The sequence below is a fragment of the Notamacropus eugenii genome, chromosome 5 (genome assembly GCF_028372415.1).
Source record: "Notamacropus eugenii isolate mMacEug1 chromosome 5, mMacEug1.pri_v2, whole genome shotgun sequence".
NCBI lineage: Eukaryota > Metazoa > Chordata > Mammalia > Diprotodontia > Macropodidae > Notamacropus > Notamacropus eugenii.
The window spans coordinates 54,878,770-54,906,165 of NC_092876.1; the positions used below are offsets into that span (position 1 = coordinate 54,878,770).

At 42.4% G+C, this 27,396-nt stretch overlaps 1 protein-coding gene across 1 annotated transcript in view; it reads right to left on the reverse strand.

Annotated features, from left to right (window-relative positions):
* Nucleotides 1-6,704: 6,704 nt before the first annotated feature.
* The window catches only part of CASP9 (caspase 9), a 33,129-nt gene continuing 12,437 nt past the window's right edge, over nucleotides 6,705-27,396 (reverse strand). Inside the window, exons 4-10 of the mRNA XM_072608960.1 lie at nucleotides 24,946-24,992; nucleotides 24,154-24,339; nucleotides 20,756-20,845; nucleotides 18,090-18,237; nucleotides 13,659-13,826; nucleotides 11,890-11,999; nucleotides 6,705-7,277 (exon numbers count right to left, since the gene is read on the reverse strand). Of these exons, the coding sequence (XP_072465061.1) occupies nucleotides 7,185-7,277; nucleotides 11,890-11,999; nucleotides 13,659-13,826; nucleotides 18,090-18,237; nucleotides 20,756-20,845; nucleotides 24,154-24,339; nucleotides 24,946-24,992 (842 nt within the window). The 3' untranslated portion in view covers nucleotides 6,705-7,184. The remainder of the gene's footprint in view (nucleotides 7,278-11,889; nucleotides 12,000-13,658; nucleotides 13,827-18,089; nucleotides 18,238-20,755; nucleotides 20,846-24,153; nucleotides 24,340-24,945; nucleotides 24,993-27,396) is intronic.

The window sequence follows — 27,396 nt, forward strand, 5'->3', positions numbered from 1 at the left end:
TTGATTTCTATATTCCTTTACCTCCCACCAGGAGAAAGCTAGACTCTTGTTCCCTTCTCAGTTATGCCATGGTCATTTTGTTGCTAGAACCATCTTAGACTGAAAGAAGGATGGACGTATGTGTAGAGATGCATCCTGGTGTCCTGGAAAGAGTGTTGTGCTTATCCTTTGACTCAAAGATACTGATACCAGCTCTACATTTACCTCCCTTTACATTTATTTTGCACGTATGTAGCTCTCTGTATGTTGTCCCCTCCAATAGAATGTGAACTCCCTGAAGGCAGGAACCAGAATTTTTGCCTTTCTCTGTATCCCTAGTGCTTAGCACCTGGCTTCCTTCCTTACGCTATGCTGATCCTCCAGGTTTGATCCATTCAGAAATGTACATGCTATACAGCAGCCTGGAATGACAGTGAGAGAGCCAGCCTCTGAGCCTCCAAGACCTGGGTTCAAATTCTGACTCAGCCACTTCTCAGCCATGTGATCCTGAGCAAGTGACTGCCTGTCTCAGCCTCCATTTCCTAGTCTGTAAAATGGGGATGATAATAATGCCTACCTCCCAGGGTTGCTGAAAGGACCAAGTGAGATACCCTAGGTAAGGGAATTTGCAAACCTTTTCACATTCTGTAGATGCTGGCTAGTATAGCTGCTGGCTGAGCCATGGAATCCAACCAAAGCTCTACATGGATCCTTCTTATGACATACCTCCAAGGGGCACTCCCAGCCCTTTTCCCAAAGACCCCCAGTGAGGGGGAGTCCAGGTAGCCCAGCCTATCCTGGCCCAGCTCCATTTGTTAGGAACTTCTTCCTGACATCCAACCAGAACTGACCTTTCACCCACTCTGCCCATCAACACTCCCTCCCCCACCCCATGCTCTCAGAGGAGGGCTGAAGTCCTTGGTAGGGTCATTTCCCCTCTGGGGCCCCCCCTTTGTCCCATCTTTAAAACAGAAGCTGAGGCTCCTTCCACCTCCACATCTGTGCTCCTGGAGTTTTTCCTCTTCGGAGGGGGCCTCACCTCTTACAGGGAGGAAACGTGGAAGGCAGGGCAGGTGTCTTCCCCATGGTTACAGCACAAGTCCACATCCCTGCCCCTGACAGACAGCCTCACTCTTGAGCTAAAGAGGAGAAAGATTGTACTTCTGGGATTGCCTGGCAGGGCATGGGAATCCTGGTCCCTTGTGGGTTGAGTACCAAGAACCCTTGTTCTCTGTGAGGCAACCTGGCCTGGGGGGAGAGAGTCCACCATACTTGGAGTCAGGAACCCTGGGTTCAGATCCTGTCTCAGGATCTTGTGATCCTGGACAAGACATTTAACCTCTCAGAGTCTCTGTTTCCTCCCATGTAATGTAAGGATAGTAGTATCTCACAGGGATATTATGTGGGAAAGGACTTTGGAGACCATAAAGCACCACAGAAGTGTGAGTTGTTATTTTTGCTATTATTTTCTCAGGCCAGTCATATCCAGTTGCCCAGAGCCATCTAGGGCACAGGTAGCCTAAAAGGCCAAGGTCTCCCATTGTATCCTGGGCCATCTCCAGTCATCCTGATGAATATCTGGTCACTGAATCCAGATCACTCAGGAGGAGAAAGTGAGGCTGGTGACCCTGCACAACCCTCCCTCACTCAAAACAGTCAAGTGCAAGTCACGTCATCATTTCTCTGATGGCATGGTCTTCTTCGAAAATGAGGGATGAACACAACAACGGCACAGACAGAGCTTCTGTTTAGGCTGAGAGAACTGTGAACATTTTGAGTGGGTCCCAATGCCCCAACTTGGGAGGGAAACCCAAGCTTTTCTTCATCCAGGCCTGTGGAGGGGGTAATCCCTTTCGCCATTTCACTCATGTTGTCTTTTAGGACCAGGGGCATCTGAGGCCTGGGCTGCTGGGTGGCACAATGGATAGAACACTCGGCCTGAAATCAGGAAGACATCTCTTTGAGTTCAATTCTGGCCTCAGACTCTTCCTAGTTGTGTGACCCTGGGCAAGTCACTCAGCCCTGTCTGCCTCAGTTTCCTCATCTCTAAAATGAGCTGAAGAAGGAAATGGCAAACCACTCTAACATCTCTGCCAAGAAAACCCCAAATGAGGTCACACAACGGAAATAAATGAACAATAACAAACATCTAAACCAGGAGAAGTTATTTAAGTAATCTCACCTCTCCTTTCTCTCAAATCAATTCAACAAGCATTTCCTCATGCATACCCCTCACCCTCATGCCTTTGCCATAACGGTACTCTATGATGGGATGTTCACCCTTCTCACCTCTACTTCTTAGAATCTCTGGCTTTATTAAAGACTCAACAGCTCAGTGGTACAATGAAAAGAGTGCTGGTCTACCTGACCATCTTTTTATCTCATTTCACAGTTTCACTCATTCAAAGACATTTATCATGTGCTTATTTAAGCAACAATTAAAAACAAAATTTTCAAAGGGTCTCATAGGATTAGCTGATCTGCAACTAGTTATACTTATGAACGCATAGAGATGTTGTGTTAACTGGTTATCACATGCCCAGCATAGACCCAAGGTATCTAAATGACCACTTGAGCACTAGATATGATTTTTCAAAAGACTTATACTGTTTCCAGTTACATCAGAGGAAAAAAAATACAATTGGAATTTACAGCTACCAAAATGGAAAGGGAAAGATGCACACCTCAAAGATAAATTTAAAAGTTTATAGCAGGCTAACGGAGGAAAAAGGAGGTTTACATGTCAAAAATAAAGAAGGGGAAAATGGCATCAGGTTAGGTTGTAAATCGATCAATAAGCACTGAGAGGGGTTAGTCCAGAATTTACAACTAGCTAATGGTTATCATTAAACAGTGCCAGAAATTCTCTTATGCCTAGGCAGTTAATCATCAGAGGTAAAGTATTGGAAGTCTCAGCTAAATTCCATACTATAAAGAAAGCCTCAGTTAACTGCCTGAATTTCCTTACAAATAAAATTACTGTAGTGCAGCTAAATAGTAAGTCACTAAACATTTAATAAGTGCCTTGTGCTAAGTGCTAATAGTATGGAAAGTGGTAAAAGACAATTCCTGCCCTCAAGGAGCTTATGATCTAATGGGACAGACAAAAAGTAAGCAAATATGATGAACAAGTTATACACAGGATAAATGGGAAAAATTAAAAGAGGGAAGGCACTAGAATTAAAAGGAAATTAAAAACTGTGACACGGGGTGGTTGTAGGAAAAGCACTTTGTAAACCTTAGAGCAAGCCTGTACATGTGGCCCACTGGCCAGATGTTGTACAGACTTATTTCACATTCTCTACATTTTTTGCAGGCTGCCCAAAATTCTTGGGCAGGCATAAGCAGCCCTATGTTGTGCACGCCTGCCCTAAGGAAACCTCACATAGTCAGTTTTGCTGAGGGATCTGCATTTTCGCTGGTTACCTGAAATCCTTTGGTGAGCTACAAGCAGCATAGATGGCAAGTGGTCCACAATGTTGTGCAGGCCTGCCTCAGAGGGTCTTAGAATATAGAATTGTGTGCAGAACATTGTGCTGTGTTCTGAGGAATATACAAGGATAATATTTTAATAAGAATGATTAAATACCTACTATGCACCAGACACTGTGCTAAGTGCTTTACAGATATTATCTTGTGTGACTTCATTTGATCAGATCCTGAGTGTGATGATCAAGACTAGAAACTCCTTCAAGAGAACCTGAGGCTGCTCCTACTCTAGGGCACAGGGCACCTGGGCCACCCCTTGTGGTAGGTTTAGCCTGGGACCTTTCCCTACTACTGCTGGGCTCAGCCATGGCTGCTGTCACTCCACTGATAGACACATCACACGGTTCCTTCTTACTATAGGCTCCTCTCTCCCCATACCACTTTAGGCTCTATTTGAGCTTCCTTCCCTCTGTTGCTCCACTCCAGACCAGTTACAACCTTCACTGGGCTCACACCAGGCTTCAAGGTTATCATGAGTTCATCTTTACTTCTTAGGTCTCCTGCCACTGAACTTGGGACCTCCCCTTCATCACTGGTTTCCAGACCTCTGGACCTCTCCAGTTGCTCTGGGACTGCTTTGTGCCATGCATTTTGATCTACTTATCCACCTCAAGTCAAGATTCTGGCAATTCTGTGCATCACTGTGTGTAGTAAAGGAGTATATAGATGATTCTCCTTATTTTGCCAATTAATTGTGCATTTTTTGCATTTTCCCGAGGCATTTTCAGGAGATCTGACTTCCTGTAGTTCCTAGAACATGGACATTTCCCCACAAACACCTCCTTAGATAATTTCTGATCTGCTCTCATCTCAGTCTTAATGCAAAATTACATATAGGACAGACCAGTTCTCATACAACAGTAGGTATTCCAGAAAGCAATAAATCCAGGGGTGGATAGTCTACTAGAATTGGAACAGAACATGGAATTAGGTCACATGGGATCTAGTGCCGATGTCTTCACTAGCTAACTATATGGGCTTAGACAAATGTACTTCTCTTCCGTGAATAATTTGAATAATGCATTATTTTTATTATCTAATACATTATTAAATAATACATTTCAATGTGAGAATTATATATTATATTAATATATTGTGACATATTAATATAATATAAACTTTTTATAACTATTTATTGAGAAGCATGGTATAGTGTTAAGGGCACTGGATTTGGTATAAGAAGACCTGAATTTTATTTCCTTCTCTATTAGTTATTACTAGTATGCTCTTGGTCAAATTAAATCTCTCTGGGCACATCTAAAATGACAGAGATGGACTAGGTTATCTCTCAAGTGTCTTGTTGCTCTAAATTCTATGAACCAAAGGAGTTGAGAGACCTAGGCTCTAGTCCCATCTCCAATACTTCTGATCTATGGAACACATAGATAGTAAATGTCAGATACAAAAATGAAGAACAAGGGAAAGATCACATATAAGTCTTTGCTCTAGGGAAATGTAAGGAGAGAGTACTAACAACTGGAGGCATTAGAGAAGACCTCACAGAAGGGTATACTGAGCCCTGAAGTAGGACAAGGATTCTGAAAGGCAAAGATAAGCAGACACCACATCCAAGACACAACATTTACCTTTTGGTGTTTTATATTCCAAGATTTCCTTTTCTTTATCGTAAATGCTGCATAATCTTGTTTGAACCTGACTGGTTCTTTCGCATTTAATCTTTCTTCCTTGCAGTTTTTTTTTTTTCTCTCTGACCCGAAAACTCCAGAACTCAGCTACTACACTTCTGGATGTGTTAAATTTGGAACTTTGCCCTCAGAATCTAATCATTCAGGATAGTTTTCTTTTGTTGTTTATCGAAATATGGCATCTAGGGTTTTTGTTGGTAATGGTTTTCAAGAAGTTCGATGACACTTAAATTAGCTGCCTTCATTTTGTTTCACAGATCAACTGTTTTTGATAATAGATACATCATGTTTATCAATTTTTCAGTCCTTTGTGTGTATTTTCATTTTTCTTATATCACTAAACTTTCAAGTTCTTTTCCTCTATTCTATTTTTAATTATGTTCACTACTATGATAAGGCTTTTCATCTTCTAAACTATTTATTCCCCTCTAATTTAATTCTTCATTGCTTATTTCAACTTTTTATTTATTCATTCTATTCTTGGAGTTCTTTTGGCCAACACACTCTTTTTTTCTGGTGTCCTATTTGTAATTATTGCTGAATTATATTCTTCCAGGATTTTACCTTGGGATTTTTTTAAACTATGATATTTCTTAAAAATCATACACCATAGACTTATAGAACTATGGCTGAAATAGACCTCAGAGGTCACTAGTTCTACATTTTATAGATTAGAAAACTGAAGCACAAGAAGTGACCTGTCTAAGGTTGTGCAGGTATTAAGCATCTGATGCAAGATTTGAACTCAAGTCCTTGGACTCCAAAGCCTATGGTCTTTCCATAGTATCACACGTCTTTATCACTTATATCTTCAGTTTCAGTTCCTGTATTGGGAATTTGTGCCCGGCCAGGCTTTGCTCCCTACTACAGGGATGAGGTAGTTATGACTATGTGCCCTCCTCTGCCACATTAGTAAAGTGGGATGCTGTTTTATCTCCCAGTTCAGGTCGATGTTACTCCCCTGGCACAGCTCTAAACTGAGGGCCAAGGTGGGGAGGGGAGGGGAGGGGCGGCCAGTGTATTCTAATTCTGACTCTCCTTCTGTAGTCCAAGGTTGGGAATCTATATAGACTCCTTTCACAGAGCCAACCTGGGAACAGAATCCAAGACCACGACCCATCTCACCACAACCCCCAGCCAGGAGGTCCTCAACTTCACCCATGCCTCCTGACACAACACTAGCCAAAGGGTTCAAGCTGGCTTCAAGCCAGGTACAGAATGTACAAAATACTTGATTCCAAAGACAGAATGCTGAGTCTTTGCGCCATCTCTTTTCCATTCTGGGTTCCTCACTTTGTCAAATGGAAAGGGTAATCTCTTCCATTCCCCTTTCACAGTCGTGTGGTAAGAAACAAATATCAATTTACATGAAAGCATCTTGCCAACCATAAAAAGTTCAAGTCACTTCATTTCTCTGGGGCTTAATTATCTCATCTGTTAAATGGGGATGAGAACCCCCTGCCTGGAAACAGAGCTGTTCTAGAGATATGAGGAAAAGCATTTGTGAAAATTAGCACTGGCCATACAAACCTGAGGGGAAGGCAAATACTATTCGGTCCAAGTGGGGAATAAATAGACAAAAAATCAGGATTTATAAAAGAATTCTTTTTTATGAAAACCACAAACTGTAGGAAAAAATAAACAATTTCTAAAACCTTTTTCAAGCTCAGAGATTTCCATTTTCTAGGACCTGGTGGCACCCATCTTGCTTACTGAGGAGTTAAGACGTCCTTGGGTGTCTGCTGCCCACAATTCCAAAGAAACCAAGTCACCCAGCTAGACAGCCACACTAAGATGGGCATGAATGTCCATAGCTCTTCCTTTCCTCCACTCCTTTTAGTCTCCAGTTCTGCTCATTACTGGACCTGCTGCAGCTGGTGAGCCAAAGGCCAGGAAGCTGTCATCTGCAATGGCTCCAGGATCAGAGACATGTGTAGTAAACCAGGAAGTTGTTCAGGCTACCTCCTCCCCATTCCTAGGCAAGAAAGTCCAGAGTCCTTGCCTGCGGCTGCTTCCAGACAGAGAGAAAGGAAAGTTTCAAGTAGGAGGAAAGAAGAGCAGTATCCATTCTCACTTGGTTTTAAAGAAAAACCTTTTCCGGAGGAAATTAAAACAACCAGGAATCTGTTTGTACGTCCCTTTAGCAGACACTGCATTAGACACCTGTGGAAAGGAAAGCACAAAGAGGACTGTGAACTGGCTTGACAATGAGGAGACACAGGCACTCACCAGGATGGCGGCTTCTGTCCAGTCCAGAAGTCCAATCAGCAACTGCAGCTCAAGTCCTGCTTCTAACCCCTGACCCATACTGGCTATGTGACCTTGGGCAAGTCACTAACTTCTCAGTGGCCCCCAAGCCACGATCAGTGGCAAAGAAAATGCCAAACTGCATTGACAGAGGGAATTTCCTCATCAAGAGGAATGATATACCTATACCAATAATATTACTGTGGGTCCAATTCAAATTCAATACATACAAATATACACACATGTACACATGGATATGAGTGGATAGAGCAACAGCCTGGAGTCCAGAGGACCTAGTTTAAATCTGGTTTCAGACTCTTGCTAGCTGTGTGACCCTGGGCAAGTCACTTAACCCACTTGCCTCAGTTTCCTCATCTGTAAAATGAGATAGAGAAGGAAATGGCAAACCAGTCTAGTGTTTTTGCTAATAAAATCCCAAATGAAGTCAGGAAGAGTCAGACATGACTGAAAAATAACCGTATATACATGTACACACGTGTATGTGTGTGTATATACATATTGTGTATATGTGTATAGACATAACCATGTATAGGTATTGATAGGCAGGTAGATAGAAAGACAGATAGATGGATGGATATGGATGAATGAATGGATGATATGGATGGATGAATGATATGAATGGATAGATGGATGGATGGATGATATAGATAAACAGATGGATAGATAAATAGATGTACAGATAGATGGATGTAGAAGGATAGATAGATGGATGGATGGATGAATGGACAGACAGATGGATAGGCAGATAACAAACAGAGAGATAGACAGACAGATAAAAAGGCAGTATGTTGTAGTAGATAGAAAGCTGGCCTCCAAGTTTAGATCCTCCCTCTGACCCATCCTGACTATGTGAGCCTGGACCTGACATCTTGTTGTACTAGAAACTCTCGAAGACTCTAAGTTGCAGAAAAGGTGCCAATCTGTGTTGGAAGAAAGACTTCCCTCACTCAGGAGTTCTTTATTATCAGTGAGATCACAAGCCCAGTTTCTCCTCTCTGGATTTATATCCATACAGGTATATGTGCAGTTGTATGTGTATTTCAACAACCATTTTAGAAACAGCTATATGGCATGATGGAGAGGATGCTGGGCCTAGAGTCAGGACAGAAATGGATAACTGTAAAGACGTTTGGTTCTTTTAAGGTTGCCTGTCTTTGCTCTGCTACGAGTCTAGTGAAACACGTTTAGGAAGTCAGGTTTTGAACATGCAGTGGTTCTACCAAATCTGTACAATCATAAATGTTAAAAATTAGAAGGGACCTCATATTATGTAGTTTAACCCTCCCCCATTCATGTTTGAAATTTATAGACCCACAGAATCTCAGGCAGCTAGATGATCCAGTGGATACTGGGACTGAAGTCAGAAAGATCTGAGTTCAAATCTGGACTCAGACACTAGCTAGCTGTGTGACCTTCAGCAAGTCATTTAACCTGTTTGCCTCAGTTTCCTCATCTGTAAAATGGTGATCATAATAGCACCTACTTTCCACAGTTGTGAAAACCAAATGGAATAATATTTGTAAAGGACTGACACATCGTAGGCATTTAAATGCACATTCCATTCCTTACTCCATTTTACTTAGCACCTACTATGTGCAGAGTACATCCACCACGGCATAATGGTGACCCTGGGTTCCCACTGACTATACCAACATATATAATCAACTATAAATTAACTTGGTTCGGAGGACCTTGTCAAGCTTTATACAGAATTTCTCTAACCCATCAACCTCTGTCACAGATATTGTGCATCCAGTAAAATGATGTTTCTTACGTCCTTTGCATACCAGCAAAACACCAGCCCTGGTTTTGTGGTTTTTTAAAAAAACTTTGAAAACCAGCCGTGAAAAGTCCAGCATTCATCCACCAAGAAGGAGAACTTATACACCTTTCCTTCCATTTAGCTGCAAATTTATGTCTTCTGACTTCATTATGCAGCAAGAATGTAAACAATGCATGAACCCCTAAAAATCTGGTTCTGATGATTCACATAGGAATAAAAATACCCACAAAAGAAACCAAGAAAGAATTGCTAAGGATTATGAAGCTGTGAACAAAAATGCCAAACACTTTCAGGTGTTTTCATCAGTACTGCTGATGGAAGAGTAGGCTAAGATAGTGATGTCTAAGAATGGGATCTGGATTCCTGGACTATGGCTTAAAGCATAGGAAATAATAAATAATCTCTTGGCTAGGAATGGCACAGCCATGAAAAAGGTTTATAACAACAAAGTGACTTGGAGTTTTGCGAACCTAATTAAGAGAGTTTTAAACTAAAAAGGGACAGGGATGGAGAAAATGGCCCAAATAGATCTGACAAGCTCGGTATCACAGGCAGTAGAAAGTATAACCTAGGAATGTCCCAGCCAAATCAAGATACTCTGTGTCAAAGAAAAAGCATGGAGGGCAGCGTCAAGATGGCAGAGAAAAGGTAGGGACTTGGCTGAGCTCTCCCCAAAACCCCTCCAAAGATATTTAAATAATGTCCTAAAACAAATTCTGGAATAGAAAAATCCATAAAAGGACAGAGTGACAACTTGGAAGTTCAGGAGAAAAGGTCTGTTGCACCAAGGTGAGAGTGGAGTGCTATCCAGTGTAGACTGCACCAGCACAGACTGGGCCCCAACAAACCAAGTACAGGCCTTGGGAGTGACTGAAATTAGCAGCAGCAACAACTGCTTCTAGAGCTCTCAGCCCACAAACAGTAAAGGGGTCGAACAGCTGGTCAGAAGGAGATTACAGGGGTCTCTTTGCTGAAGCAAGACTCTGTTGCTTTGCCCATACCTAATCTAGGTTGCAGCCCTGGATAGTAGTTCCACTATCTTGGGACCCTTATCACAGTTCCAGGTCAAAAGAGTGCTTGTGGTCCCTCACAGACCACAGCACAGGCCAGGAGAGTGGTAAACACCTCTCCTTATATCATACCACCTTGAAAGAACTGAAAACTTAGAGGCCCTGAGAAGTATCTCTGAAAACAACTGCACAAAATCCCTAAAGCTTGGGACAATGCACCCTCTACCCTGGAAGCAAAACCCTACTTTAACAAAGAGTTAAAAGTCAAAAAATAGACAGGAAAAATGAGCAAATGACAGATGACTGGAGAAAGTTACTATGATGACAAAGATCAGAAGAAGACAACAAAGTCAAACTCCTACATCCAAAGCCTCAATGAAGGCTTTGGAAGTCATGGCCATGGAAGAGCTCAAAAAGGATTTTTAAAAATCAAGTAAGAGAGGTGGAGGAAAAATTGGGAAGAGAAATGAGAGGGATACAAGAAAATCATGAAAAAGCATGCATAAAGAGGTTCAAGGACTAATAAATCAGCTTTGACTATATAGGAGAGGAAAGCACAGGATATAATATTTAAAGAATCAGAAAGTTTGCTTGGCTTTCAACTAATTTCTACCCTCCTTTTTTTTTAATACTTCCATTCTTCCACCCCCATCCTTGCTTATTTTCCTTTTGAATTTGATGTATTTCTATGTGAGTAAGTTTGTTCCACTATCCTTTATCAAGTTCAGAGAGCAGTGAAGCCCATGATATCAAGTTCTAATATCCATGATATATCGAAAATTAACAAATATTTAAGACCAAGAACTCTTTCCCAATCAGTAAGTGGTCAAAGGATACGAATAAATGATTTTCAAAAGAATTACAAACTCTCAGCATCCATATGAAAGTAATCAGTAATAAAAAGAGAAGGGCAAATTAGAGACTTCACCTCCCACACAATAATTTGACAAAGATGACAAAAAACAAAAATAATCAGTGCTGGAGAGAATGTGGAAAGACACTCAGCTTTAGAACTCCTACCCAAGAGCAGAGCTGAAGCTACTCTAATTGGTGAGTGATTAAATGAACAGAAACTCACGTGGGCCACTCTATCTACCTGACTCCAAGTTACGCTTCATACCCCATACTTGGTGGCCATTTTCTTGCTCTCTGCTGAGCCGCAGAAACCTCCAGAGACCATGCTCTGAGGGACTTAATCGACTGAGCTTTGAAACTTCCATCCTAGGACTGAGCTGTCCAGATTAGTGAGCAGATCCCTGGATCTCCTCCCACCTTTCTGCGTGGGATAGGTAGCAATGTTCCTTCCAAATGGGGCTTTCAGGGGCAGCTAGGTGGTGCGGTAGATAGAGTTAGGAGAACCAGAATTCAAATCCTGCCTCAGACATGCACTAGCTGTGTGATCCTGGGCAAGTCACTTAATCCTAATTGCCTCCAAAAAATAACCCCCAAAACAAAAAACAAAAACAAAAAAAAAAAAGGGCAGAGGGGAAGAGGAGGCTTTTAAAAGTTGCCAAGCACAGCTCCATAGAGTCCTTGGAAAAATATCAGTCTAATCCTAAAGTGTCACACCAGATCAGCCTTAATTTGCAGTTTTCTAACCCTCAGGGATCTATTTCTTTTGAGTCTGACACCTCTGCTTTAGGCCATCATCCCACCATTTTCCTCTCCCTCAAGCCCCCACCCATGAAACCCAGACAAAAAAATCAGACGTTACCATGAGAAGAATACTCAGTAAGTCTTCATTAGCTGCCCACTCCTCCAAGACTCTATCCAAGGTCTCTATGTACCACGAACCACTCTTTGTATCCCTCCAGGAGACAAAACCTTAGGAGAAAGATTGACAGGCTGCATTATCAGGACTGTACCTGGGAACTTCTGAGCCCCAGGAACGCAATATAAAACATGCCTTCCACTGGGGTCAGACAGATGGAGGGTAGTGGGGTAGGGACCTTATTGGAACTCAATATCTGGTAGTTTCCTACTTTAGCTAATTATTCTTGCTAAGTCAGAGCTAAGTACCATTGTTTATTTCCTGATGGACAAATACAAGGTCTATGAGTACCTTCTAAATCTGATACCCTAGAACAGAATTCTAGATGCCCAAGCTTGGTACAACTCCATCTGTCCTGAGGTGTCCAAAGTTCTGACTCAACTCAGAAAATCTCACTGAGGGTCATTTTCCCACCCTGTTGCTCAAGAGCTGGGAGAAGCAGCCCTAGACTTTCCTCATTGTCACAGATGTTCATTCCCAGACCAGTCTGCAGCCAAGGTGGTTAGATTTCTGGGTTGGCCTCAGAAGGAAGACCCTAGGACCAACAGGTGGAAGTTACATAGAGGGACATTTGGACACAATTTAAGGAGGGACTTTTGAGAAAGCTCTAACTCTTAGAGTTGTTAAAAAACAAAGTGAATAGTGGTAGTGACTGGTAGTGAGTTCCTCATTGTTCACGTGGAAACCAGATGATCACTTTGGTAGCATGCTGCTGTGCAAAAGATCCAACCTTCAGGTTATGTGACAGTGCAGAGGGAGGGATTCGCCTTTTGGAGACCTCAGCTTTCATCCTAGCTGAGTGGCCACCACTCAGAGCCTCATTTCCTTTATCCTTTATAACTGTAATCCTTACCTCCAAGCACAAGTGAGATGAAAGCGTGCCGCAGACTTTAAAGTGTTATAGAAATCTGAGGTTTTTATTCTTCATCTCTCACCTAGCTACACTCCTTTGGGATTCTCCATGAGGCCCATGAGAACTCCTATCATCAAGAACCTCATTATCCTGTCAGATCCATCAGCCTTGGCACTAATACCTGGTCAGTAGCCTCACTACCCACTGTCCCTGTAATTGTAGGGCTGAGCCAGGGGCTCCTCCCCAAGCCTCCACTTAAGGAGGACACCCAGCACAGCTATCTCTTCATCTCCCACTTAGCTTCACTCCTTGAGATTTCTCCATAATCCCCTGAGCTTGCTACCTTCTCCCACATCCACCCCCTGCTTATTCATCTTCTTTTTGTGTTTCCACATTAGATTCTATGGGCAGGGAGGGTCTTTTTTTTTCATACTTGCATCCTTAGCACTTAAAGCAGTGCCAAGCAAATAAAGGCAGCAAGGTGGTGCCATAGTGCATGGAACATTGAGCCTGGAATCATGAGTTCAAATCTGGGCCTGAGACACTTACTAGCTGTTTGACCCTGGGCAAGTCACTTACTTCTGCTGGCCTGAGTTTCCTCATCTGTAAAATGAGCTGGAGAAGGAAATGTCAAACCACTCCAGTATCTCTGAAAAGAAAACCTCAAATGGGATGGCAAAGAGCAAGACTGAAAAACAACTGACTGAAATAAATGCTTACTGACTGATTATCTGACTGTAGTAAAGAACGGTCTCAACACCTCTAAGGTCTCTTCCAACTCTGATATCCTAAATTCTTCCTTCAAGTCAAGTTCAAAAGAAATAAGGGATGGCTGAGATTTCTTCTAATGTTCTCTCACCAGGAAATGTAGAATAGGACACCAAGATGTCACTAGGTGTTGGTAAGCTGGCCACAGCATCTGTTTGATCAAAGTTATTTTGAAAAGGGGTAGCATCTGTCTCAGGGTCACTGCTGGGGGACTTATCCTCGGGAGCTGATGACACCTGAAATCCATGGTCTCTCTGATCTGTAGAAAGCAAGAAGAAATAAAAGAATCAATGGCGTGCTGGTAAACACCGCCTCTCTGAGGGAAAATATGTGCCCAGGATGTACTTTGAAGTTTAATCTTAATTTTCTCCAACACTGTTGGCCATCAACAAGACAATCACTCAAGCCCAGAAATGTAACATTTGCCAACATCCAAGGTATAGATAGACAGATAGCAAGATGTTAGGTACAGATAGATAAATCCAAGTTATACTAAAAATTTAGCGATCAGTTCTTGGGAGCAATTCGAGTGACTCCAGCACACCCACAGTCTCAATGCTCCTCTTAAAAGGAGTATCAAAGTAGCAAAGAATTGGAAATTGTGAGGATGCCTATCGCCTGAGGAATGACTGAACTAGTTATGACATATGAAGGAATACTATTGTGCTATAAGAAGTGAAAAAGGGACCGGGGGGGGCGGGCAGTTAGGTGGCACAGTGGATAGAGCACTGGCCCTGGAATCAAGAGGACCTGCATTCAAATCTGGTCTCAGACACTTGACACTTACTAGCTGTGTGACCCTGGGCAAGTTATTTAACCCCAACTGCCTCACAAAAAAAAAAAAAAAAGCGATGAAGGGGAGAAACCAGGGAAGATTTGTATGAATGGGTACGAAGTGACGTGAGAAGAACCAGGCAAACAATTTATACAACACAACAATGTTGCAAAGATAAGCAACTCTGAAAAACTTGGAAACTCTGTTCAGTACAAATTCCAGAGGATTCCATGACTCTATGACAAAATATGCTACCCACCTCCCAAAAAGGACCTGATGGACCCATACTGCATGCTGAGACATTTATTTTTTGAACATAGCCAATATGAGAATTTATTTTTTCCTTGAATATACATTTTTATAATGGGGATTTTGTTTTATTTTCTTTCTCAATAGTGGGAAAGAAGGGGGCCTTTCATTGAATGAAAAAAAATTTCATTTCATTTAAGTAAACAAAATTTGCATGTTCACAGAAAAAAATATAATGGAATCTAGAGATTCTAACAAAAACAAAATAGCTGTCAACATGAACTAGGGGATGGCTAAAGAAATTGTACTGCATGAATGCAGTGAAATACTACTGCCTTGTATGAAACAAGGAATATATACAGAGATGCATGGGAAGACTTGCATGAACTGATGCAAATCAAGTAAGCAGAACCAGGAAAACAATTTCCATGGGGAAAAAATAACAATAAAATAATGAAAACTGAAGGCTATGAAATGATAATGAACAAGCTTGACCTTCAAAGAAGACATATGAAAGGTGCCCTTCCTCCTTCTTTGGAAAGGTGGGAGATTCTAGGTATGGAACACTGCCTATGTCAGATTATTTTAATATCTTGGTTATTTTTGCTGAATTTATTTTTCCCTCTTTCAATCCTTCTCATAATCACATTTAAAGTTTGCAATGCTCTTTACAAATCTTATATCATTTGATCCTCACAATAACCCCAGGAGGGAAATGTTATCATTATCTCCAATTACAGTTGAGGAAACTGAGGCAGAGGTTAAATGACTTGCCCACGATTTCAGGGTTATGTGTCTGGAGAGGAGGGGAGAAAAAAAGAAAGGAAGAAAAGTAAACCAAAGGCAGTGGGATTCCAAACAGGTGCAGCAAGTAACACAGAACAAAAATATATTTCTCTTAATTTGTTATTTGTTATACATTCATTTGGTTCTACAATATTTTGTTAAATGTTAAATGTATAAGATTTTACTCCTTGTTCTATGCGTTCACCTGATTACTTTTCTGTGAGCAATTAAAAATTTATTGCCTTATTTTAAAATGTTAAGGAAGAGGTCAGAACCTTAGCCTGCTACTCTTTAAAAGATGCCAGCTCCTGATCTATATCATACCTAGCACAGGGGTCCATATGGTGAGGGCTCCTATTAACCTCTAAAGGCCCCAAAGGTAGGGACTGAGCAGCTGGCAACAGAAGGAGACATAGGCTTAGAGTCACAAGAGCTAACTTCCAGTCTGAGCATCAACACTTAGGAACTTGTATGGCCCTAAGAAAAACTTTTCTCAGAAATCTTTTTTTTTCTCAGAAAAAATAAAAAGACTTTCTGATTCTCAATTTCCTCATCTGTAAAATGAAAATAGCAACCTAATACACAACAGGGGTGTTAGGAAGGTGCTCTGTAAACGTTTATGACGCTTTAGAAAAGTGAGTTATTTAGATAAAATAAAAATGATATAATATTGTGTACTTTATGTTGCAGGCACAAGCCTGCCAGAAGAAATATTGATTCTCTATGTGTGGAGCCCATATAAGACTGCATGACATCCTGGGGAGGGAGGGGGAGAAAATTTAAAATTTATGGAAGTGAATGCTGAAAACTGAAAACAAATTAATAAATTTGGGAAGGAAAAAGAAATATTTATCCCTTTTAGAGAATTTAGAGGTAGCTTAGGGGCAAGTATGCATGTGTTCGTCCTTTGTTGCTGAAGAAGACCATGCCATCAGAGAAATGAGGACATGACTTGCACTTGACTTTGTTTTGAGTGAGGGAGGGCTGTGCAGGTCACCAGCCTCACTTCTCCTCCAGAGCCATCTGGATCCAGTGACCAGATATTCATCAGGATGACTAGAGATGACCCAGGATGAGGCAATTGGGGTTAAGTGACTTGGCCAAGGTCACACAGCTAGTGAGGGTCAAGTGTCTGAGGTGAGATTTGAGCTCAGGTCCTCCTGCACTGGTCCTCTATCCACTGCACCACCTAGCTGCCCCTAGGGGCAAGTGATCTCTGGGCATAGAGTAAGGAAGTTGTGAGTTCAAATCTGGCCTCCAACACTTACTAGCTGGGCGACCCTGGGAAAGTCACTTTACCACTGGCTGACTCAGTTTCCTCAACTGTAAAATGGGAATAAAAATAGCCTCTACCTCCCAAGGTTCTTGTGAGGGCTAAAGAAGACATTTTAAAAACACTTAGAACAGTGCCTTGCACATGTCTGACTCTTCATGACCCTATTTAGTGTTTTCTTGGCAGAGACACTGGAATGGTTTTCCATTTCCTTCTTCAGCTCGTTTTACAGATGAGGAAACTGAGGTAAACAAGGTTAAGTGACTTGTCCAGCGTCATACAGCTAATAAGCATCTGAGGCCAGATTTGAGTCTTCCTGACTCCAAGCCCAGAGCTCTCTGCACCATGGCACTACCAAGCTGCCCCTTGCACATAGTAGGCACTTAATAAATGATTGCTTCCTTCCTTCTATTCTAAATATAAGCATTTTTAAACTTAAGAGAGAAAAATATCCAAACTGACACACGTCCCCTCATGCCCTTGGACCTCTCTCTAACTCCAGTCATTATGACATCCCAATTTCGTAGAATTCTTTTTTTAAAGTACATTTCACCGTCTCCACTGAGCAAGGGTCCAGAGTTCCGGTAAGAGTTTATCAAAGGGTGTAAACAATCAGTAACTTCTGACCCACCCTTACAGAATCGTTTTTTCCCTAAAACCATTCCCTCCCTCTTTCACTCCTCCTTTCAAGTTTTCCTCTCTCCAGCTGGTCACAAATGAATGGGATAGATACTCCATTACCTACATCATCAAAAAGAAGTCCTTCTCTTAGGCGAGTCATTAACTGCCCTGATCCCTTCAGGACATGGGGGAAAGAGGCTACTACTACTCTTAGGTGGGTCAATCCAGATGAAAGGTGACTAGGTATGTGATATAGTGGAATCAGGAGGACCAGAGTTCAAAGGCAGTCTCTGACACTTTCCCAGCTTCTCTCAAGATCAGTTTTCCAATCGGAAAAAATGGGAGGGAGGGAATGACAGCACTTCCCCCATGGGGCTGCTGTGAGGACCAAGTTGTAGTTGCAAATTTGAAAGCACTACATAAGTGCTACCTAATATTATTTTTTTTTATTAGATCACCTCCCTAATGGCTTCAGGGAAGAGTCCTTCCTCAGCTCATCTGGAGAGGCAGGAGCAGGGCATTAATTAGGAACTGATAGGTAAAGAATCACTGAGAGGGTTTTGCTTTGAGATTACTCTGAAGCCTTCAGGATAATATGAATTATTATCATAATATGAAAAAGGATAATATGAAAGATGCTTTCTTGAAATTTATAAAAAGAAAAGGGAGTGGGAGGGTAGAGATGCGAGTTTGGAGCGCTGTGTGTGAGGAAAAGGCCTGCTGGGTGGATTTGAGAGGGGAGGCTGATGCCTTTTCCTGGGGCTGATGCTTCTCCTGGTCCTAAAAGACAATAGCAGTGACAAGGGGAAAGGGCTTACCCCCACCACAGGCCTGGATGAAGAAAAGTTTGGGTTTCCCTCCCAAGGTGGGGCACTGGGAACCACTGAAGATGTTCACAATTCTCTCAACTGAAATGGAGGCTCCGTCTGTGCCATAGATGGCTCCAGGAAACTGGATATGACTGGCCTGAGAAAATAATAACACATATAGCAAAAATATCAATATATATGTGTGTGTGTATATATATATATATATGTATACATATACAACAGAAAAATAACAGTTCACACTTCTCTGGTGCTTTATGGTCTCCAAAGTCCTTTCTCACAATAAGGCTACGAGATACTACTATCCCTACTTTACAGGGGAGGAAACAGAGGCTCTGAGAAGTTAAACGTCTTGCCCAAGGACACTAGATCCTGAGACAGGATCTGAACCAAAGGCTCCTGACTCCAAGTATGGGGCTCTCTCCCTGCTAGGCCAGGTTGCCTCACAGAGAACAAGGGTTCTTGGTACTCAACCCACAAGGGACCAGGACTCTCATGCCCTGCCAGGCAATCCCAGAAGTGCAATCTCTCTCCTCTTTAGTTCAGGAGCAGGGCTGTCTGTCAGAGGGAGGGATGTGGACTTGTGCTGTGACCATGGGGAAGACACTTGCCCTGCCTTCCACACGTTTCCTCTGTGTAAGAAGTGAAGTACCCTCCCAAGGGGAAAAACTCCAGGAGCACAGATGTAGAGGTGGAAGGAGCCTCAGCCTCTGTTTAAAAATGGGACAAAGGGGGGGCCCCAGAGGGGAAATGACCCCACCAAAGACTTCAGCCATCCTCTGAGATTGTAGTGGGGAGTGTGGATGGGCAGAGTGGGTAAAAGGTCAGTTCTGCTTGGATGTCAGGAAGAACTTCCTAACAAATGGAGCTGGGCCAGGATAGGCTGGGCTACCTGGGCACTCCCTCACTGGGGGCCTTTGGGAAAAGGGCTAGGACTGCCCCTTGAAGGGATGCCATAGACGGATCCATGTTCAGCTTTGGTTGGACTCCATGGCTCAGCCAACAGCTACATTAGCCAGCATCTTCAGAGTGTGGAAAGGTTTGCAAAGCCCCTAACCTAGGGGATCTCACTTGGTCCTCTCAGAAACGCTGAGAGGTAGGTATTAGTATCATTCCCATTTTACAGATGAGGAAATGAAGACCGAGACAGGTAAAATCACTTGCTCAGGATCACACAGCTAGGAAGTGGCTGAGTCAGGATGTGAGCCCAGTTCTTGGAGGCTCAGAGGCTGGCTCTGTTATCTCAAGCTGCTGTACAGCATGTACATTTCTGAATGGATCAAGCCTGGAGGATCAGCACAGTGTAGGGAAGGAAATCCAGTAAAGAAACGTCATGTCCCAGTGTAGATTTGCCCCTGCTCCATCACTTCCTCTCACCCCACTGCCTGTGGCCCTGAGAGATTAGTGACTGGGTCAGAATGATGAGGCCAGCATGGGTCAGAGGCAAGGCTTGGAATCAGGGCTTCCTGACTCCAAAGCTGCCATCATTCCACAAAGAGTTAATTTAATTGGGAGGCTCTTATGGATTTCACATCATCCTCTAAAAGCAACGTTGGTACAAGAGCTGTAAAGATGTCCAGAGGGACTTTTTTGCAAATACTTCTCATGAGCACTGAAAACTGAGATGCTCAAGCTGAGTGATCACAGGAGAATCAGTCTCCTCATCTGTAAAATGAGATCACTCCTTCAAATAAAGATGACCTTATAGGATGTTCTTGAGGAAAGCTCTGTCTGCCTCAGTAAACTTATCTGTAAAATGGGGATAATCTTTGTTACTCTGAGGTACCCAGAAATATAGTCTTAGGATGATAATATAGAAAGACTTTTGGATTTGGATTCAGGATTTCTGAGCTCAAATCCAACTTTAGCTATTTATTAGCTATGTGACTCTGGATATATCATTTAACATCTCAATCATAAATATTTATTATCAATAAATAATCAATAAATAAACTGTTAAAGCTTAAAACTGCCTTAAGACTTCCCTATTTAAAAAATCAAGGGATTGGACCAGATGACTTCTGGAGGTCCTTTCCAGCCCTAAATCTTAGGATTACTATTATTTTCAAGAGGTTTGCTCATCACCAGAGGATCATAAGATTTTATCTTTAGAACTGGAAGGGAAATTAGGAGGTCATCAAGCCCAGACCCATCATCTTCCAGAGGAGGGACAGAAGGCACAGAGAGGTTAGCGGACTTGCCCAGGGTCACACAGCTGATAAGTATCTGAGGCAAGTTCTGAGGTCTTCCTGACTCCAGGATCAAGACAACTCACAAAGGCCAGAAGGGATGGAATCCATGCTTTCCCTTCCTCCCTCCCTCCTCAGGCACATCTGCCTGCAGAATCCTTCTCTTCCTTCCTAGCACAGCTCATGGGCCATGTCCTCCTCAAGGACTTCTCTCATTCCCCTAGTCTTTGAAGCTCTCTGCCTCTATGAATTACTCTTTCATTCTGTATATGCCCTGTACACTTCCTTATCTGTGAACATTTGTTTCTCCCCAGGAAACTGTAAGCTCTGTGAGGATAGGGACTATCTCACTTCCTTCTCTTTATCACCGATGCCTCACACAGTGCTGGGCCCAGGGTGAGAACTTCATAAGACTTCAAGCAGACAAGCCAGAAGCCCAAATCAGTCAACTCCAACGAGTGTTTGTACCTGACAGCCATGAGACAGAATGACCACCACGCAGCAGTCCAGGGCGCTGTGGTCCCTCTCGGCCAGCTGCTGCAAGGCTGCTCCCATTGCCTGTGGGCAAGAAGACCCTTGTAAGATAGAAAGCTGAGCACATGGGCTCCCTTAGACATCCTCCCAACTCCCAAGCTTGGCGGTCAGGAGAAAGAAGCCAGAACAACCCAGAGCATGACCAGGGACAAGGACAGGAGTTTGGAGAGAGAGAAAGTCTAACTGAAAATCATTTGTCCTGTGCCAGCCCACGCTAGGACCTACGTAGATCTGATGGAAGCCTCCAACATGTCACCTAAGGAACTTCTAGAGTCCTCTACAAACTCTTCTGGTTGATATTTCACTCTCTTTCCAAACTGCTGCCGCCCTTCCTACCTTTCCAGTCTAATAAGATATTACTTTTCTTTAATCTCTCAGGACCTATTTGCTCTTCCACACACACTACCATCTCCCATCTCCAGGCCTTTTCACAAGCTGTTCCTCACACCTGGAATGCCTTTCCATCACACGGTCCCATTTTTGCAATACTTATTTCCTTTAAGACTTGGCTCAAGTACTCCCTTTGTCATGGGGCTTCCCTACCCAACTACCACCACCACCCACCAGCTACTAGTACCCTCCCTTCAAGGTTGGTTACCTCGTTTCGGGTGTGTACATATTTTATATATCTATTCAACTATATGTTGTCTTCCTCATTAGAATGTAAGCTTCTAGAAGACAGGGGACTCTTTAACATCTCTGTCTGTAAATCCAGCACAATGGCTGAGTCTCAGTTTGTTGATTGAGTGACTGATTCTTATCATCATCATTTTCAAACACTAGCCAGGTATGATGTCTGGAAACAGGTTGTGGGGATGTATCTAACTTAGTTCAGCAAACATTTATTAAAGCCTTCCTTGATTTCCCCTGCAGTAGAATGACCTTCCTACCCAGACCTCAAGACAGCAAGATGGCGAACAGAATAGAGCACCAAGCCTGGAGTTCAAATCCAGCCTTAGACACTTACTAGCTGTGTGACCCTGGGCAAGGCACTTAACCCTGTTTGCCTCAATTTCCTCATCTATAAAGAGCTGAAGAAGGAAATGGCAAGTATCTTTGTCAAGAAAAACCCAAAGGGGGTCAGGAAGAGTTGGACATGACTGAATAACATCAGAAAATGGTCCATCTGTGTCTATAATAAACATCTGTGTTAATGTCTTAACCCCCTTCTAGACTATAAACTCCTTGAAGGCAAGGCCATTTCTTATCTTAACTTCACTTCTCCCAAAGGAGGTAGTATGGACCCTATACTTTAGGGCTAACTAACAAATATAAAGAAAACCTTCTAACAATGAGAACCACCAAAAAGTAGAATGGCTACCCAAGGATATAGTGAGCTCCCCACCAGTGGAGGTATTCAAGCAGAGGACAGATGACTACCTGTCAGAGATACTAGTTCAATTCTTTTCAGTCATGTCTGACTCTTTGTGACCCCACCTGAGATTTTCTTGGCAAACATTCTGGATGCCATTTCCTTCTTCAGATCATTCTTACAGATGAGGAAACTGAGGCAAACTGGGTTAAGTGATTTGCCCAGAGTCACACAGCCAGTAAGTGTTTGAGGCTGGATTTGAACTCAGGAAGATAAGTCTTCCTGATTCCAAGTCCAGTGCTCTATCCACTGTACCAGCTAGCAGCCCAGGGATATTTTCGAGTAGATTTTTGACCAGGCAGGTGACCTTTATTTTGTTCAAATTCACTATTTTATTAAGTATTTACTATACACAAGGGCAGCTTGGTTCAACTGAACTTGGAGTCAGTAAGACCTGATTTCAAATCTTGCCCCCTCTTGGTTGTGACAGTGACCTCAGCTTCTTAAACAGCTACTCCAGTATCTAGCGACCTCCACTAGGTTCTGCCAAACTGGAAAAGCTTCAAGCTTGGACCCAACAATTATATGTCTCTTATCTGAGGATCAACCCACCTGAGTGTGGACAGACTTATCCTTAAAAGGCTGGCCACCAAGTGACCACTCTTTCTGACCTTTATATAGTCCTTTTAATAAATTAATTATTTATTTTAATAAAATAATTTAATTATTTTAATTTATTTAATGATAATTCAATTAATTACTTTGATAATTAAGCACTTGATATACATGATCTCATCTGAATAGCACAACAACCCTAAAAGGGAGGCATGCTTATTCCCATTTTACAGATGAAAAAACTGAGGCTTACAAAGCTTAACTGACTTGCTCATGGTCACACAGATAAGTGTCAGAGATAAGATTCGAATCCAGGTCTTCCTGACTTTAGGTTCAGTAATCTATCTATTCCATCTCTCTTCCTTTATTTTTTTATAATTTTTTAATTTTTAATTTACTGAATAAAAAAGCATTCCCATAACATAGTTGAATAAGCAAAAATTACACATGAAACTGCAAATCTACTATGCAGAACTTACTATTCCTTCCAAATACACAACAAAATTGTCATGTAAGTTTCTTTTTTCTTCCCTCCTCCTTCCCCATCCTAGAGATAACTACTATTAGATGTAAATACGTATATGTGAATAGCGTCTTTTTTTTTAACATGTCCTTTAGAGTTAGTATGGGTATTTATAAATAGATTTATTCACTCAAAGGTGTTCTTAAAACAGCGCTGTTACTTTATACAGTGCTCTCTTGGTTCTGCCCATTTCACTATTCGTTTTTTCATGTAAGTCTTTCCATGCTTTTCTAAGATCACTGAGTTCATCATTTCTTATAGCAGAGTAGTATTCCATCACAATCCTATACCACAGCGTGTTCAGCCATTCCCCAAGTGATGGGCATCCCTGCACTTTCCAGTTCTTGGCCACCACAAAGAGAATCAATATAAACGTTTTAGCATATGTAGGTTCTTCCTTTTCCCTGATGATCTTTGGAAGTAGATGAAGTAGAGGTTCCTAAAGAAAGAATTTGTGGGAAAGGTAGCCTCTGACCCAACCATCAATTCAGGAAGACAGGGTCTCTGGGGGCAGAGATGGGGAGGTCACATAGTTACTAAGGATTAGAGGTGTTTTAACCCAGATGTCCCTGACTCTAAGTCCCAGACTCTATCCACTATTCCAGGCTGCAGCTGCCGCCTCCCAAGCTGACCTGCCCTTAGTTCCTGCTATGGAGGAGACACAAAAACCAATAAAACACATGGTCTTTCTTCTCATTGTACCAAGGTCCACATCCTAGAAAGTAAATTTTCCCCTGTCTCATTCTAGACCTTCACCTTTGCTTGGATTTTGTGTGTCTGCCCCTGGCTGGAGAGAAAAAAGATCAATGAGAAGGTACCTGGGTTAGCCACCCCGGCCAGGCCCTGCCTCTCCCAGGAGAGCTGGCCTACCAAGGACATTACCTTGGCGCTCAAATTCCACTCAACCTCCACAGCAAAATGCAGCGCTTGGAAGCGTTTCTGCATCTTTTCGCAGTCAATGTTGGAGCCTGCTCGAACAGAAAGGCCTGAGGAAGCATGGAAGTCCACATTATTGATGATGAGGCAGTAGCCGCATGGGTCTGAGTTCAGAGCATATACCTGTCCAACCTGGAAGAGGCAAAAGGTAAACCTGAGTCTGTCTGGAAAACACCCTAGAGATGGGTCATTCTAACTCTCCAGCTGAGATGACGCTAATCAGGGCTGCTAAAAGAAGACTGATGTAGAAAAAAGCAAGCAGAAGCAGAAAAACAAATCATAAAAGGATTGTAACAGTCTCAACGAGAAAAACAAGAGCTAGTACAAAATTTTAATTTAAATAAATTAAATTTAAAAACTGAATTTAAAAACCATAATGACCCAGTATAGCCCCCAAGAGAAAAGGAGAAAATGCACCTCAATCCTTCCTCTGTAAAGGTGGCAGACCATGCGTGTAGAACACTGATCAATTTTGCTGAACTCATTTTTTTTCTTTCTGTTTTATTTTTTGTTATAAGGGATACCTCTCAAGAGGGCAATATTTGAGAAAAGGGGAATAGAAAAAATGAAAGACATCGATACAATTTTACATGATGCTAGTGATAATATAATGGAATCTTAGAGGAAGTTGGTTGCCTTTTCATTAGCCCTAAAGGGAAATGTCTGTGGGCAGGGATTGATACAACGTTGATGGAGAACATAAAGCTGGAAGTGGGCTACCATTTAATGAAGACTCACCATACCAGGGTTTCTTCCATATCTGGTTTGTGTAGGTGCCACAGCACCTGTGTTAAGGAGCAAAGAAAAGAGGACACATGAAAAAAGTGGGCATGAACAGAAACATTTACACTGAAATATTCACAGTAGGACTGTTTGTAAGAGTAAGAAACTGAAAACAAATCCAGTAAGTTCAGAACCCAAGAATCTCTAAGCAGGAAAGGACATTAGTGGCCATCCTCTCTAATGTGTAACTGAAAAAATATCTCCCCCTGCCAGTTTCTCCTTGTTTGTATGTAGTTGTTTGCATGTTAGATCATGCATTAGATTGTGAGCTCACCACCATGTATTTTTGCCTTCTTTGTATCCCCAGGGCTTAGCACAGTGCCTGGCATATAGTAGGTGCTTAATAGATGCCTGTTTTTAACCTGTTTGCACCTCTAACTACTGCTCCCAGTTCTGCTCTCAGAGACCAAACATAACATCTCTCATCTGTCTCAACAGCACAGTCCTTCAAATATTTGAACACAGCTATCATATATATCAGCAACTTCCCCATCACCCTAGTTGACCTCCACTGGATGCTTTCTAGTGTAGCTGTATCCTTCTTAAAATGTGCTGTCCCAAAGTGAACACAGTACTAAAGAGGTGATCACTGAACAAATTCATGGTCTAGGAATATAATGAAATATCATTGTGCTGTAAGAAAAAAACAAGCCAGAGAAGGAAATGGCAGACTACTCTAATATCTTTTCCAAGACAATCCCAAAAGGAGTCATGAAGAGTTGGACATGACTGAAAACGACTGAATGATAATATCAAATAGTGCAGATGAGGAATTCAGACAAAGGGAAGATTTTTACAAATAGAAATCAGACCCAAGTGAACAATCCATATAATGGCAACCATGATGTAAATGAAGGCAGCAGGGAAAGACAACAGAATTCCATCGACTCCCACAGGGGCTGACACGGGCTCCAGGTGACCATCACCAGCTGACTAAGAAACAGTAAACTTTTGTTACAAGTCACAGTGCTCAAGTAGGGGAATAAAGAGGGATACACTTGGAAATAAAAGAGAAGTTTAAAAACAAGATATCACTTAAATGTTTTAAGAAATATAATGATTAAAGAGTTAAAGACAGTTTAAAAAGAAAGAAAAGGAAATGGTGAACTCCAGAAGTGGAATGTGCTGTGATTCACAAATGCTGGTCCATGATTTTGCTTACCTTTTTTTTTTAAAGGGAAAGACATCAGGAAATCTCAATGCCAACTGCCCAAGCAGCAAACGCCACTTCTGGCAGAACTCAGCCTCCCTCCCTGGATCCTGAGTTTCTCATTAGTCAGAGCTCATCTTATCTTGCCTGGATCAATACTCACCATGCCTTTTTCCTGGGTATCGCCATGCAGTACTACCATGCAAGTTGTCAGTGGACGCATTATGAAACATTTACTACATAGCAGGCAGTGTGCTAAGCATTAGGGATACAAAGAAAGGCAAAAACTCTGGTTCCTGCCCTCATGGAGCTAATGTTCTAATGGGGGGCTTCGGGTCTGTGCAAAGTCACCAGCCTCACTTTCTCCTCCAGAGCCATCTGGGTCCAGTGGCCAGATACACATCAGGACGACTAGAGATGGTCCCCAAATGGCACGAAGTTGAACTGAAGTAGGAATACAGAATATTTCTTTTAAACGGTGCTGGATTTTGAAGAAAAATATTCTGGGAACTGAGTCTCTTCTCTGTTCCAGTTTAATGACCCCAAATCCTCAAAATAGTTCATCATTGTTTTTGACCTTTTCCTTGTTGACTCATAATCAACCAAAAGTCTATTAAAGTGTTTTTCTAGGCTTTGTACCAATGGAAGAAAGTTAAGAGAAATCTGGTTCTGTCTTCTCTCGTTAGCTAGCAAAATCTCTCATGTAACAATTGTCAGTCCGGTTTACTGGCACTTGTAAATGTCCAAGGTAGGACTGGAACCCAGGTCATCTAAGCTCTCATCTACCACTATTTTAGGTCACTGTTGGGACTGGAAGCTCAATTCCGTGTGGACAGTCTCGGGCAGGTAAAAGTGGGACTTCTAAATCTTAGAGTCTTACGAGGCCCTCCATGAACAGCGGGGGTTCGAGAAGGTCAGACTGAGCTAGCTCGGCTAGCTCGGGTATTTCCGCCTCTCCCCCGGAGATACCTGATGGGTGGAGTCTCCCTGCCCTTGAGGGCGTCCCGGATTGGAGCACACCTAGTTACCTAACAGCATGGTATTGAGATGCAAACTGTGTGGCTGAAGATTAAGTAGGATTGAGGAAGCCAGAAAGCTCTCTCTTAGCACGTGTGGAGCCAAAGAGAAAAGTAGGGCTCCGCTTCTTTTCTTTCCTCTCTCCCCTCCCCCTCTCTCCCCGCTTGTACTTCTACTTCCAATCCCTTAAGCTTAGCCTCCTTAGGAAATCTCCCCCTCTTCCTCCTAAGGAAGACTCC